General features: G+C 39.2%; 1 protein-coding gene and 1 pseudogene across 1 annotated transcript in view; one reads left to right on the top strand and one right to left on the bottom strand.

Annotated features, from left to right (window-relative positions):
- The window catches only part of STARD9 (StAR related lipid transfer domain containing 9), a 119,158-nt gene that overhangs the window by 64,461 nt on the left and 40,485 nt on the right, over positions 1-14,212 (top strand). The window contains exons 8-14 of the mRNA XM_027775789.1: positions 2,870-2,939; positions 5,089-5,161; positions 10,072-10,139; positions 11,694-11,791; positions 12,692-12,901; positions 13,092-13,189; positions 14,108-14,185. Coding sequence (XP_027631590.1) covers positions 2,870-2,939; positions 5,089-5,161; positions 10,072-10,139; positions 11,694-11,791; positions 12,692-12,901; positions 13,092-13,189; positions 14,108-14,185 — 695 coding nt within the window. The remainder of the gene's footprint in view (positions 1-2,869; positions 2,940-5,088; positions 5,162-10,071; positions 10,140-11,693; positions 11,792-12,691; positions 12,902-13,091; positions 13,190-14,107; positions 14,186-14,212) is intronic.
- Positions 11,949-12,344, bottom strand: LOC106736006 (40S ribosomal protein S15a pseudogene; annotated as a pseudogene).

Raw genomic sequence — 14,212 nt, 5'->3', positions numbered from 1 at the left:
ATAAATGCGGCTCTCAGCGTCTGAGCTGCAGACAGATTTACTCGTTCTAGCTCATTAAACACAGGATACATGACTGCATAGAGGGGCATAGAAACCATGGAAGTGGTCTCAGCTTCATTTTTCATCTCTTCCATTGTCATCCTCATTCAAAAGCCAACTACAGTAGAAAAAGCAGTGCTAAAATGCAGAGTAATCTTCATTCACTGCAGTATTTCTTCTGTGTGTGTACGTGATGAAAGAATGAGGCACCACACACACACTGACCAGCAACTGAGGCACTGACTTCACTTCCCACCTTTGGAGCCCTCTTTAACTCCCAGCATGGCCATTTCTTTAGAGATGTTGTAACTCCTGGTCTTCTGACAAGACAGAGCTAGGTAATAATTGTTCTTACCAGTACATCCAATTCCAATCTAACATGACAGAGTTCCTTCTGGATTTCTCCTTTTTTCTATTTGTAATCCCCTTTTCTGACAGCAGAAATACTCATTGGATCTGCCTGCTCTGTGTCCTTAGTCCGCATTGCTGTTGCTGTCCTTGTGTGGGTGGCCACCTTTCCTGACTGCTTTGGTACTGTATGTCAGGTTCCACGACAGGAGGTGCTGCTCGCTAGGCTGTGCTGTGCTGCCTTCCTTACCCCCCTTGGCTCTGTATCCGTTTGCTGGGTCACCTCCCCACCTTAATATGGTAGCTCTCTTCACCCTATGGAAAGGTAGAAGGAGAGAAAGCATCCCAAACCATCCCCTGTATGGATGCCCTTCTCACCTCACTAGGTCTCTGACTTCCCATGGCAGCCCTCCCCACACATGGAAGACTTTCTTACCCTGCCTGAGCTTTGATACCTTGCGCTGGGCTGCCCTCATTTGTGTGTGGTTTCTTCAGGCCCTGACTGTGCCAGGCTGTACACATGTGATCATCCTCCTCACTCCATTCCTGTGCCAGGCCTTCCCCCTTCGTGGAAATCCTCTTTGCTTTGCTCAAGCTCTGTCTCTGCCATACCAGGCCACCCTTGCCTGGAAGCTCTCCTCGCTGTCTCACCCTGCTCCGGGTCACGACAGGTCCCCTCACCCTGACATGGTTGCCTACCTTACTCCATATAGAAACTTTAGGACTAAATTGTTCAGGAAAGGGAAAAGAAAAGGGTGCTAAGAATTTTTAATATAAATGATTACTAGTTTTTTTTTTCTTTGAAAATTTGCTATAGGATATGTGTACTTGCTGGAGAAAAAGAGAAGGAAAATGAGAGAGCACTCCCACCCCCACAGCCCCTTCTCTATTTCTCCCTCCTTTAGGATTTTGGGTACACATGCACATGCACCTGATCTGTTTCTCAAGCCACTGGGTCCAATACACAAAGATATGGTCGGCCGTGGCAAATCTGACTCTCTTAATCACAAGGCCATGGGACTGGGTTCATTCTTTCTCTTTTCTAATGTGTTTACAGCTGTACAGTTCTCTGTAAGCATGGGTTTAGCTATATTGTACCTGTTTTAATATATAGCATTTTCGTCAATTTTCAGTTTAAAATATTGGGTTGTCGGAAATCATGATGTATTTTTCTGTTTTTCTATGCAAAAATGTGTTGTGACTTTTCCAGTGACACAATATATATAATTTCTATTCTGATTTCTTATTTTAAGCCATGGGCTTATGTAGAAATGTGTTTCTTTGTTTTCACACATTTGAACATTGTCTAATTCTGTTTTTGCTATTGATACCTATTTTAATAGAACCGAATTCAGAGAACATGCTCAATATGATTTTATCTATATGTGAAACCTTCAAAAAGGTCAGAGAAAATGCATATTATGAAAAAACTACCCATGGATTCTGACTTTTTAAGGTTTGTTGTTGTTGTTGTTGTTATCTTTGTACCTGAGAGAAGGTACCCCTAGCAAGATCTTGATGCCATAAGATATCCCTGGCATACTTGGGAAATCTCTGTATGTTAACCCAGAATTTTCCCATATGGGCCAACCCTGACCATTTCTCTAATCTCCTTGGCATTTTTTTTTTTTTAAGAATTATTTTATTTATTGATGGAGTTCATACGAGTTTTGCCAGAGAAAGAGAGAGTGAGAGAGGGAGAGTTAGAAAGCAAGCCGCCAGGTCTGAGACTCAAACTGAGGTAGCCCATGTGGGAATTCCAGAGCCTTAACCAGCACTCCACCTGCTGGACCCTATTTTTTTTTTTTTAAGAATTATTTTATTTATTGATTGAGTTCATACGAGTTTTGCCAGAGAAAGAGAGAGGGAGAGAGGGAGAGTTAGAAAGCAAGCCGCCAGGTCCAGGACTCTAACCATGGTTGGCTATGTGGGAGTCCAGTGCCCTTAACCACACCACCTGCCAGCCTCCTCCTTGGCATTTATTATCTCTCCTGTTCCTGTGGCGCTTGGCTGTATTTTCTTGTACAGTATAGCTTCTCATTTTTCTCATGATTGGTAAACTAGGGAAGTGTATACTGGATATTTTATATTCAAATTGAATCTGCCACCTTGTGGGAGAAGTACCACCTGCCTTCCTCACGAATTTTGTAAGGTTCAAATGAGGTGATGTATAGGAACATTTCTTATAACATATGCAACAGAGTTGTTAGGAATTACTGTCATTGTTAGATAGCCACTACTTGAATTCTTCACCATAATCTCTGTCTGGGCAGTGTCCTGTGTTCTTAGAGCTGATCACAGTACCCGACAATAGGCTTCCAATAAATATTTGTAGATTTATTATCTGAATGAATTTAGTCAAGTTCTCCCATATCGTATCAAATGATATGAAGTATGAATGATAAAGTTAAAGACTTATAGGAAAAGGTTCAACTTTATTAACTATTTCATTTCTTTTTTTCCCCTTTTGCAAACCTGACAGGTTTATCTCAACATGTAGTTACCAACTATAAGCAAGTAGTGCAGCTCCTGGAGGAGGGAATAGCAAACAGGTAACCAGTTTGTTTTTCCTGTCATCCTTTCAGCCTTGTTCTCCTGTTCTGTGTTCTCTTCCCCTTTGGAGTGTATGATGACACTTAGAATTGTCTGTATGCAGCTCCGCATACTCACAACTGGGAGGGCCCTTCTCAGAAAAGTGATGGACACAGGGTAAAAGGGCAGTAACTGAGATTTAGTGCTCTTCTCACTAGGAATGAATTGGAGTTTGTCCTGGACAGAATAATATACCATAAGCCCATATGGTTACTCTCTCTCTACTTAGTCTAAAAATACAGCTTCTGCTATTTTGATCAAAGAAAAAATTCTTTTTTATTTTTTTTAACCAGCAGGGTTTTATTCGTTACATAAACTACCTAACATCTTTCAGGTAAAAAAAAATACTAAATTTGAATAAAGATATTACAAAATGAATTAGAGCCCAATAAAAATTATCTTTGGGGAGGGAACACAATTCTACCCAATTAAGGCAAACATTTTTATAGTTATTAAGGCAAATAAACTAAACCATAGATTGATTTATTTTTAGCACCCATCATGCCATGAATTCATAGGGAATAGGTTCCAGTAGCTCAGGCTCCTTTCCATTGGTTCTCACAGAGTGTGCTTCTCTGGGTGGAGCAGGCTGGCGCTTTAGTTGAACCCAGGTAACGTTCTCTTTGGCTTCCTTCTTTTTCTGGTCATTTTCCTTCACATGTTTTAGGAAGCTATCTCTGCTCTTAGAATGCTTAATATGCTCAGTACACACATTAATTCTCTTGGCAAGAATCTTGCCCTTAACTTGTTTGTTCGCAACAGTGCCAACAGCATGCTGGGTAACATTGTAGACTCTTCCAGTTTTGCCATGGTAACATTTGTGGGACATTCCTTTTTGAATAGTATTCATTCCCTTGATGTCTACAATATCACCTTTCTTGTAGATTTGCATATATGTTGCCAAAGGAACCACTCCATGTTTTCTAAAAGGCCCAGAGAACATATATCGGGTGCCTCTCCTTTTTCCCTTTGTGTTCATCATTTTGGTTAATTACTGGAAGATGGAGGTTCTGGCCAAAAGGCAAAGAAAAAGTTCTTACTTGTGTTGTCTTCTCCTCAGACTTGATAGAGATAGGGAGGGATATCATGTAAAATGTTTCAGGAAACCATTTTTAGTCCAGTTTTACATACTTGTATGTTTACCCCCAAAAGACTGTTTCGAATTCACTCTAAGTGCTGTAGACTCTTAAAAACTGTTGTAAATTGTGGTAACATTTCAAATTTCAGTTACTGTGAAATACCTTGAATGTTATTAATAAATGCCTGGGAAAAAAGTGATGTTTAGAGTCTTCTATTTGCTCTGTTAATAGCAGGTCCAATGTGACTGAACATAAAGGAAAAATTTTAAATTGAACATTCTGCTCCTGGGGTTTCATGGCACTTTCCTGGAAGTTCTCACTTCTGGTCATCAGGATACCCTAAGCTCTGTGATCTTTAAGTGTTAGCCTTAACTTTTTTCTGTTTCTCCTTGAATCATGAGACCAGCATCTAGATTTTAACCCATTTCTTCAGTTCTTCAGCTTTGGTCAGAACAGATGTTAAAGAGATGGTCTTAAACTGAGGCAGGACTTTCAGATAAAGAGAAGACTTTCCAGACTTTAAGGGTTAACAGTGGGATGGATTTCTAAGGGAGAAATGAATTCCATCTGGCTAAAACATGATATTGATGTAATAATTTCAGGAGCCTTTGTGACACTAAGATTCATATTCTGTGTTTAATCACAGCTTAGCTTCACTGTGTTTGACTCTTTCTCCAGCAAGTTCTCTCTCTCTATTTGCTCTATATAAATGGGTCTTTCTTGGGACATCCTTCCAGGTTGACAGTGCCCTAGTATTAGTCTTTTCACTCTGACTTTTGCTCCTATTGCCTTTAAAAAAATGTTCTAATGTGACTTGTTTTGAAACTCTACTCCCTTTTATTCTCAGATATCAGCACCTAGAGTTCTGCCCTCTTTGGACCATTTTTCTAGTTTCCCTGGACTAAATGTGGGTGTTTTGTGATTCTCATTAATGAACTTCAGTACTAATATTTTTGTGTTCCCCCTGGATCCTCAGGGATCCACCATGCATAAGCAATCCTTGTCCTAACGCCTGCTCTTATATACACAGAATCACAGCAGCCACCCATGTTCATGAGGCCAGCAGCAGATCCCATGCCATCTTCACTATCCACTATACACAGGTTGGTTACTCCTTATGTTTGGTGAGATTTCTTCCTCTCCTTATCTTGTTTGTTTTTTTTTAATTTAAATAATTATTTTATTATTATTTTATTGAACTTTATTATTTATTTACTTATTTATTTTAATTTGACCAGAGAGAGACAGAGTGAGAGAGAGCGAGGGGAGGGGAGTGAGAAAGTAAGCCACCAGGTCCGGGAATTAAACCATAGTCGGCCATGTGGGAATCTAGCACCCTTAACCACCATGCCACTTGCCAGCCCCTCCTGTCTCTTTTGAGTACTTTTTTTTTTTTTAGGTTTATTTAGTTAGTTTCATTTATTATTATTGTTTTTAATTTGACCAGAGAGAGAGAAAGGGAAAGCGAGAAAGCAAGCTGCCAAGTCCAGGAAGTGAACTGCGGTCTGCCATGTGGGAATCCAGTGCCTCTATCCACCATACCACCTGCCGGCCCATCTTTTGAGTACTTTTTTCTTCCTTCTTATCTTTTTCCCTTTCTCCTACTCTTTCATTCACAGATCTTCTGATATGACCTAGTATGAGGAAGACCTTCAATCTGTTAAGCTATACTTTAAGAAAGAGTGGAAGCATTTTGTAAAGATTAATCAGAACATCTTTACTTATATTTTACTGTTAACATTTCAAAACATTTTCATATCTATGCGAACAGTATAGGTATTTAAAATGAAAATCAAGATTAAAATAAAAATAATCATTAAAATGAAAAAGTAGAAGATTCACTCCTACTATGATGAAAGATAAACCGTATACTTCATAAAACTAAAGTAATTAAGAGAGTACAGCATTGGACTAGCCCCATAGTGCAGTGATTAAGTGCTGTGCATGGGGAGTTGGGTCCCACATAGCCAGCGTGGTTTGAATCCTGGCCTCACATTGCTCCTATGACACTTCATGGTGTCTGGATCATGATAGCTATGTTACTAGGGCCATATGACTAACTGAGGAGTAAGCAATTAGAGATTTTAGGTCTGTTTTATGTAGACAGATAGAGCTTGTCATGGTTATTCCTCACAGAGATAATATTAGGAAGGGGTAGGCTATGAATTCTATTAGTGGATCTAGGGTGATTGAGATGCGTATTTTACCATGTCCTCTTGAGTTTTAGTAGTACAGCTGCTAGGACTATTGAACTAGCAATTAGAGCCTCTATGTGGGCTTTAGGAAGTCATAGGTGGAGACCATATAATGGTGTTTTTACTATAAAGGCTATTATACATGCTAGTCATAGTAATTCATTGGATCAGGAGATTGGGAGAGGTTTATGTACTAGGGTGATTAGTGGGAAGTTAAATGTTCCTATTGTGTTTTTTATATGGATTATGTCTACTAGAAGGGGTAGTGGTCCTACGAGGGTATAAAAAAGGAAGTAGGTTCCTGTGTTAAGTTGTTCAGTTTGATTTCCTCAGTGTGTGATGATGATGAGAGTGGGGTAAGTGTAGCTTCAAATAGAATATAGAATAAGATTAGTTCTGTGGCTGTAAATGTTATGGTAAGGAAAAATTGTAGTAGAATAAGTATATTAATGTATAGTTTTTTCATGTAATTGATTATTTAGATGATGTTGACTTGCTATAATTATTAGCAGGAGAAGTCAAGTGGTTAAAATTAGAAGCAGGGTTGATAGTGAATCAGAGAAGAAAGTAAGGGAGAAATTAAGGCTGTTGTCTGCTGTTTGGTAAAGTAAAAAACAGACTTACTAGACTGATTAAGAGACTGTGTAGCATTGTGTTAATTCAGATTATATTATTTTTAGATAATCATGTTAGTGGGATAAGTATAGCTATTGGAAAGATGATTTTTAGCATTGTAGTGAACTGAGGTTTTGTACATAATCTAGGCCATAGGTATTTGATACTATAACTAATAGGCTAGTCTTATAGCTGCTTCACAAGTGGCGAAGACTAAGAGGTTGATGGGTAGCATGGCTGTTAGAATGAGGCGATTATTTAATACGAATAGTGCGGGTAATACAAATAGTGATAGTATTATACCTTCTAAACATAGGAGGGTAGACATTAAGTGTGATCGGAATAGTAGTAGACCTAGTAGGGATGTGGCAAAGGCCAGAATAATATTAATGTAGATGGAAGGCATGCTAGTGAGTATGACAGACCATAGTCTAATGAGTTGAAATCATTTGTTTTTATTAAACTAATCACTATATTCAACTCATTCCAATCCCTTTTGGGTTCATTCATATGCTAGTCCTTGGGCAAGAATGGAAAATAGGAGGGGTGCTATTGTAAGTATAGTTATAAGGTGGTTTGATTGGATGGCTCAGGGTAGTGGACGTAAAAGGGCAATTTCCAGGTCAAATAATAAGAAGGTGATGGGACCAGCAAGTGGCATGGTGGTTAAAGCACTGGACACTCCCATGTGGTTGACCGTGGTTCGAGTCCCAGACCTGGTGGCTTGTTTTCTCACTCTCTCTCTCTCTCTCTCTCTCTGTGTGTGTCTCTCTCTGGTCAAATTAAAATGAATAAATAAAATTAAGATAAAAAGAAGGTGATGGCAACTAGGAAAAATTTTACTGAGAAAGGGAGGCATGCTGAGCCTATTGGGTCAAATCCACATTTGTAGGGGCTGTATTTTTCTATGTAGACATTAAGGTGTGGTAGTCAGAATGCAGTGAATTACGAGAATTGCTGCTAGTGATGTGTTAATGATAAGGGCTAGTATTAGATTAATTATTCTCTCCCAAGTTTTTATTGGGGCTTACTAAGCTAATATTGGTATTTTAGACTTGGTCTCACTGTGTTACAGTCTTCCTTCTCAGCCTCCTGAGTAGCTGGAACTACAAGCATACTCCATCACACCAAGCTATTTTCAGAATGAGCTATAAACTGAACCCAGGCCTCCCAGGAGGCCTTAGCCTATTGAGCAATAGCATCTAGCATGTGCTACCATGGCTAGGCCTGACAAAGATTTCTTAGATATGAAACTAAAACCATAATTTAAATAAAAGGACAAATGGGAATTTGGAATTGGTTGAAAATTTAAAGTTTCTCTTTGAAATGCACTGTTAAAATATAAAGAAAAGCCAGAGTTAGGGAGAACTTATTTGCAAAACATGTATCTGATAAGGAATTGCATCTTGAATATATAAAGAACTCTCTGAAGTGAATAAGAACAACTCAAAACAGTGGGCAAGAATTTTAAACTAACACTTCACTAATAAAATACGTAGGTAGTGAAGAGGTAACACAGTGCCACATGGGAAGGTCCACATTTGTGTCCTGGAGTCACCCTGTATACATCAGGAGCGTGTTTGTATGCTGGCTGGCTGGGGTCAGGAGTGGGCTGTGGCATGGGAGTGGGTACCTGTCTCTTCTCTTCCCATCTCTGTCTTCTGTGTTCTGGAAGAAATGGATAGACTGAAAAAAAGATAAAGAAAAAGAAAATATACAAATGGTACTTAAGCACTTGAAAACACACTCAACATCATTAGTCACTAGAGAAATGCAAATTAAAACCTAGTGAGATACTTCTACCCATCAGTAACATGGCTAAAATGAAAAAGAATCATATTAAATATGAGCAAAATCTGTAACTGGAATTCTCATTCACTACACTACTGATGGGAATGTAAAATGGGAAAATTTAGCAGTTTTTTAAAATGCTAAACATATTTCTACCATATGATTCAGCCATTCCATTCCAAATTTTATTGATATTTACCCAAGAGAAAAGATTTATATGTCCATACAAAGACTTGTACAGAAAAATTCATGGAAGTTTGGTTTGTAATTGCTCAGAACTAGAAACACACAAGTGTCCATCATAGGTGAGTGGATAACTGTGGTGTATTCATACAATGGAATACTATTCAGCAGTAAAAATGAACTTTTGTTTTGGACGGAGGGTGTGTGCACTCACTAGAGAGTGAAAAAGAGCACACACCCCTTGATGGTGCATGGTCACACCACAGTCCCTTCTCCTTTACGTTACCATCTTTTCAGGATTTTGGACATGCACAAACACGTTCCCAGTGTATTTTTCAAGCTACCAGGATGGGTATTCAAGCCACTCAGTCATCTGTATGGGATCTGACATCCTTAACCACCATTGGGGTGGCCCCCCAAAATGAATGAACTATTAAATCACACCTCAACATAGATGAATCACAAAATAATTATGCACTGTGAAAGAAGCTGACACTGTATGATTCCATTTATATGAAATATAAAAATAGGCAAATTCATAGAAAGTTGATGAGTAGTTGCCTGAAGTGGGGAATTGGAACAGAGAATGATCCCAAACACACTTGCAGGAATTTGGGAGTCATTGGAAATGTTCTAAAACTGTATTTTGGTAATGTATGCATAATGCATAATATTAAAATTGTGTGTGTGTGTGTGTGTGTGTGTGTGTGTGTATTTTAAGTTCACATTGAATTGGGGTGGGGAGGGAAAAGTAATTTTGCTCTCAGGGCTGAGGGACCCTGAATAGAACACGTAGAGGTAGAGTTCCTGTCCTCTCAAGTAATCATGATGTGACTCAGGTTAGCAAGAGAGACAAACCACACCAGGGGCCGCATACCAACCATGGCTCTCTTCTGAGAGTCAGAGCCCCCAGAGGGAAGTTGAGCACTTGCCTAGGAAGTTGTGCTAAAATTTCTGGTGCCCCTGAAAACTGTATTCAGTGGACTTGATGGGATTTGCCCTGTTTACTCTTAAGTCCTCTGGTGTTTTTAATGATGTAATGACTCGGGCCTTACTGATTATATCTATCAGATACTATGAGCTCATCTGGTTCAGAGCACGTTAAAATACAGATATCTTGAGTGAGCTGGACAAAAATTCAAGGTATCACATTGGCTAGAAGGGTGTCTAAGAGGGGAAATATAAATCATTGCACATGTGATAGGCTTCAAATGTTTTTTCTTCCTTAGGCAATTCTGGAGAACAACCTGCCCTCTGAGATTGCTAGCAAGATCAACCTTGTGGACCTAGCAGGCAGGTAATTAGGATTTCAAGCCTAAGAGGAGTTAGTCCCTTGAAAGTAGTCTTTTTCTTGCCCATGTTATAGGTGACAAGCTTGTTCCAATCTTTTTCACACCAGTTATCTGCAAAAATTACAAAAAAAACCCCAAAGTACTTGAATTTAGTTAAGAAAGTACAGTTTTCCAGGAGCTGAAAAGTTCCTGTACATCAGTGGTTTGCAATCTTAGTTGATGGTTTGCCACCATCAGTGGTTAAAATCTCCTGAGGACCTTTTAAAATTCCCAAAGCCTACTCCTCAGATCAAATAAATCAGATTGTTAACAGAGTTGGGAGAAGTGCTGGCATCAGCTATTTTTTTAAAGTCATCCTGTTGATTCCAATGCGTAGCCAAGATTGGAAGCCACTGCTCAAGTCAGCTTCATAGCCTGGTGGTAAAGGCAGCCGTTTAAAGCAACTATAGATACCAGAGACAGCGTGGGAGGAGTGTTTGAAATGGCAGAGGGTGAGAGGTAGGGAATCAAGGGGGAGAAAAAAAGGAAGTACAATGTATAAAAAATAAGAAATGGAAAATTATTTGTTACAATATGCATATGGTAATATCCTTGATTGAGTCAATATACAGTGTATTCTGGATGGAAATATCTCATTTTGTATACTGTAATGATGTACAGTGAATGAATGTGAATAAATTTAAAAAAAAAGAATTTGAAAGAAGCCTAAATTGTAGTCATATCTATATCTAGAAAGAAGAAAGTCTTGAGATAATGTGGTTAAAAGAAAGTATAAGATGAAATAAAGCAGATTTTCTTATTTGAAACTGCTGCATTACTTATATGCTACTGCATTTCCTAAGAACTAAGTGCTAGCTGAAGAAACTCAGCTAATAGGACATGTGAATTTTTAATATTTCTCATTTACTTAAAAAATAAATAAATAAGGGTTGGCCCAATAGCCATGTTGAGGGAGCCAGATCCCACATGGCTGAATATAGCCTTAGCAGATTGAAAAATATGCCAGGTGCACGTATGTGTATGTGCCCCAAATCTCAACAAGATGGAGAAAGAGAAGGGATTGTGGTATTATCATGCTCCTCCTCACCCAGAAATGTGCTTTCTCTCCCTCTCTTGTTCTCTGTCTCTCAGTCTTTCTATAGCAAGCACATGCACTCTCTGGCAATTTTAAAAAAAGAAAAGAATTTGAGACAGTTGACTCTTGACATAGATACCGTAAAGCATTAATATCCGAATTTAAAACGATAAACAGTGAAAGGAAGTAACTATACCAAAAAGCTATGCTAGTATTATTACTATAAATGACCACTATATATAGCTTAAAGTCTGTTAGCCAAAGTAAAAATGAAAATGTAATGATTTAATTTTTATTGCCTGAGAAGCAGAAAGCCAGCTCATTATAATATGGTAACTTTTGTTCTTGAACTCAGTTCTAAATGAAATTTATATGTGGGTTTTTTACAACATGATGTGTAACATAATGGACAATGTCTTTCAACAACATTGTAAGAACAGTGTCCTGTTTGCTTTTCTTTTTGTTTTCATTGACTGTGTTTTAGTGAAAGAGCAGATCCCAGTTACTGTAAGGACCGAATTACAGAAGGAGCCAATATCAACAAGTCCCTTGTGACTCTGGGAATTGTCATCTCCACCTTAGGTATTTTGCTAATAGACTGGATGGTTGGAGTGGGAGGGAGACTTTGGAAAATAGCTCATATTATTTTCATTTTGTCAAAATGGAATGGATGCTCGTTCCTTTATTTATTTAGTTCTTTTCTAATGAGGCATTTTATTTGTATGTGTGTGTTACCTCCCTAGAAAAAGAATCCCAGGACTTTCCCTCCTGTATGTTTCCATCTTGCTACTTCATGGTCCATGATGCGAGCTGAGGTGGTCAGTGCAATGAAACCAGACTAACGGGATGGGAACAGATTATTCTGCCGTTTCTCTACATCTTTGAGTTGCACATCAAATCTGGGGCTGATCATTCCACACTTGTTTAACCTGCCAGTGAGGTTCACAACAATTTTTTCAGCTCTGTGGTCATTGATGATTTCAAATTCACCAATATAACCATGGTTCATCATCACAGTTAGAAACCGGACAATGACTTTGGAGCATGGCCTAATAAGAACCTGGTGTTTGCCTCTCTTTTTGGCATTATTGATGCTCTTCAGGGCATCAGCCAGGACATTCATGTGCACCATTATGGCGGCACAGAAAGATAGCAGGAAGAGCAATATTTGATACTTTTTTATTTGGTTACCTTCTGCTTTGAGATATGAAAAGTTGACGTTTGCCTGTGGTGTTAGAACACAGTGTGACCTTCATCCTGCGCTATTATGTCAAAAGAGGAAAGAGACTGAAAAATTGTGTTACTCAAACACTCCAAACCATAAGTCCAAAGTCTAATTCAGGGCTCAAACTTAAAGTATTCTATCATATGCAAAAAGGGATTAGGAAGAATGATGCTTAGTCTGAATTCCCAATTGTTTTGTTTTAGTGTATTTACTTCATAATTCCTTCTTTCTTCTATTTTTATTTTCCATCGATTAAGCCCAGAACTCCCAAGTGTTTAGCACCTGCCAGAGCCTCAGTAGTGCAGCCAGCAGTGGTGGTGACAGCAGGATTCCTAGCTCTCCTTTGGGGACCAGCAGTGGAGGGGGACCTTCCCAGAGGCAGTCTTACATCCCATACCGGGACTCGGTGTTGACCTGGCTACTGAAGGACAGTCTTGGAGGCAACTCCAAAACCATCATGGTTGCTAGTAAGTGGAATGCTGGGGCCACTTCCATGCTGGCACTGGTGCTCTGCCCAGAAATGGACCCTGACAACTGGGTTCCTCAGTTCATCAAGGGGTCTCATATACTGCAAAGGCAATAGCTGCAAGGCATGTGGTTGAAGTTTGGGTTGGAAGAGCTTGGCATGTTGTTTTCACCTTTCCCCTTCTACCGCAGCTGTGTCTCCTGCACACACTAGCTACAGCGAGACCATGAGCACACTGAGATATGCATCCAATGCCAAAAACATCATCAACAAGCCGCGGGTAAATGAGGTGAGACCTTCATTGGAAGTCCTGGTCTAGTATAGTTTACATAAAGTTCTTTTTTCTTTCATTGATGTGTTTTGCTTTGCATTCACCCCAGCTTCCCATATTCCAAATGGTGAGGGGATGAATTTCTGTCTTTCATTGTCATAACTTTCTTTGATATCTCTACTGACTTCAGTCAGTAACTTTCATGAGTAATTTATTTTAGTTTTCTCTTAAATTAGTACAGCATTGTCACTCTAAGAAAGGTCATTTACTGTGGTTACTTCTTTTATTTTGAATCAATGTTGATATATGCCTGTGTTATCGGGGGATTGTTTTCCTATGGAAATTCCAGTGTCTTCTGTGTTTTGGATTTAAAGGGGAGTATAAGGAATTCATTGCTTATGAAAGCTGAATAATGAGAATATTCTAAATGTTCCTTATCTCTTTTTAAATTTCATTGAAAAGCTCTAGAGCAGAAATCATAACGGGTGGTCAGATATAAGTAGCATATCTGTGGACTATTTTGAAAGGCAATGCAATTGGGCAGGTGTCAAGTTTAATCTCAACACAGGAAGATTAGCACCTACTGCTTACACATGTCCTCACATTTGTGTTACCTGTCTGACCTCCTGCTCTACGGCCTCGATTCTGTCTTTAGTTTTGTATCAGAATCACCGGGAAGGTTTGTTAACACACTACTGGACCCCAGTCCTCATGAGCTGCAGAGTTAGTAGCTCTGGAGTGGGTCAGTGTGATGGTGCCAGGATTTGCATTCCTAACAAGTTCTTGGGTGAAGTCGATACTGCTGGACCACAGTTTTAGAACCACTGCTCTAGAACTAGTCACCCCACAGGAGTAATCCACTTCTTCGAAGCTAATTGCATTTAACTGACTGGGACCTGATATCAGTCAGTAGTAACTGAGTTCTCTGTGTTTCAGGATGCCAACGTAAAGCTCATCAGAGAACTCAGGGAAGAGATTGAAAGACTGAAAGCCATGCTGCTGAGCTTTGAACTGGTATATACGCAAACAGAACTTTCCCTA

Source organism: Tupaia chinensis, unplaced genomic scaffold, assembly GCF_000334495.1.
Source record: "Tupaia chinensis unplaced genomic scaffold, TupChi_1.0 Scaffold000605_1, whole genome shotgun sequence".
Classification (NCBI taxonomy): domain Eukaryota; kingdom Metazoa; phylum Chordata; class Mammalia; order Scandentia; family Tupaiidae; genus Tupaia; species Tupaia belangeri.
Note: the sequence above shows the minus strand (reverse complement) of the source record. Positions and strands in the feature narration are given on the sequence as shown.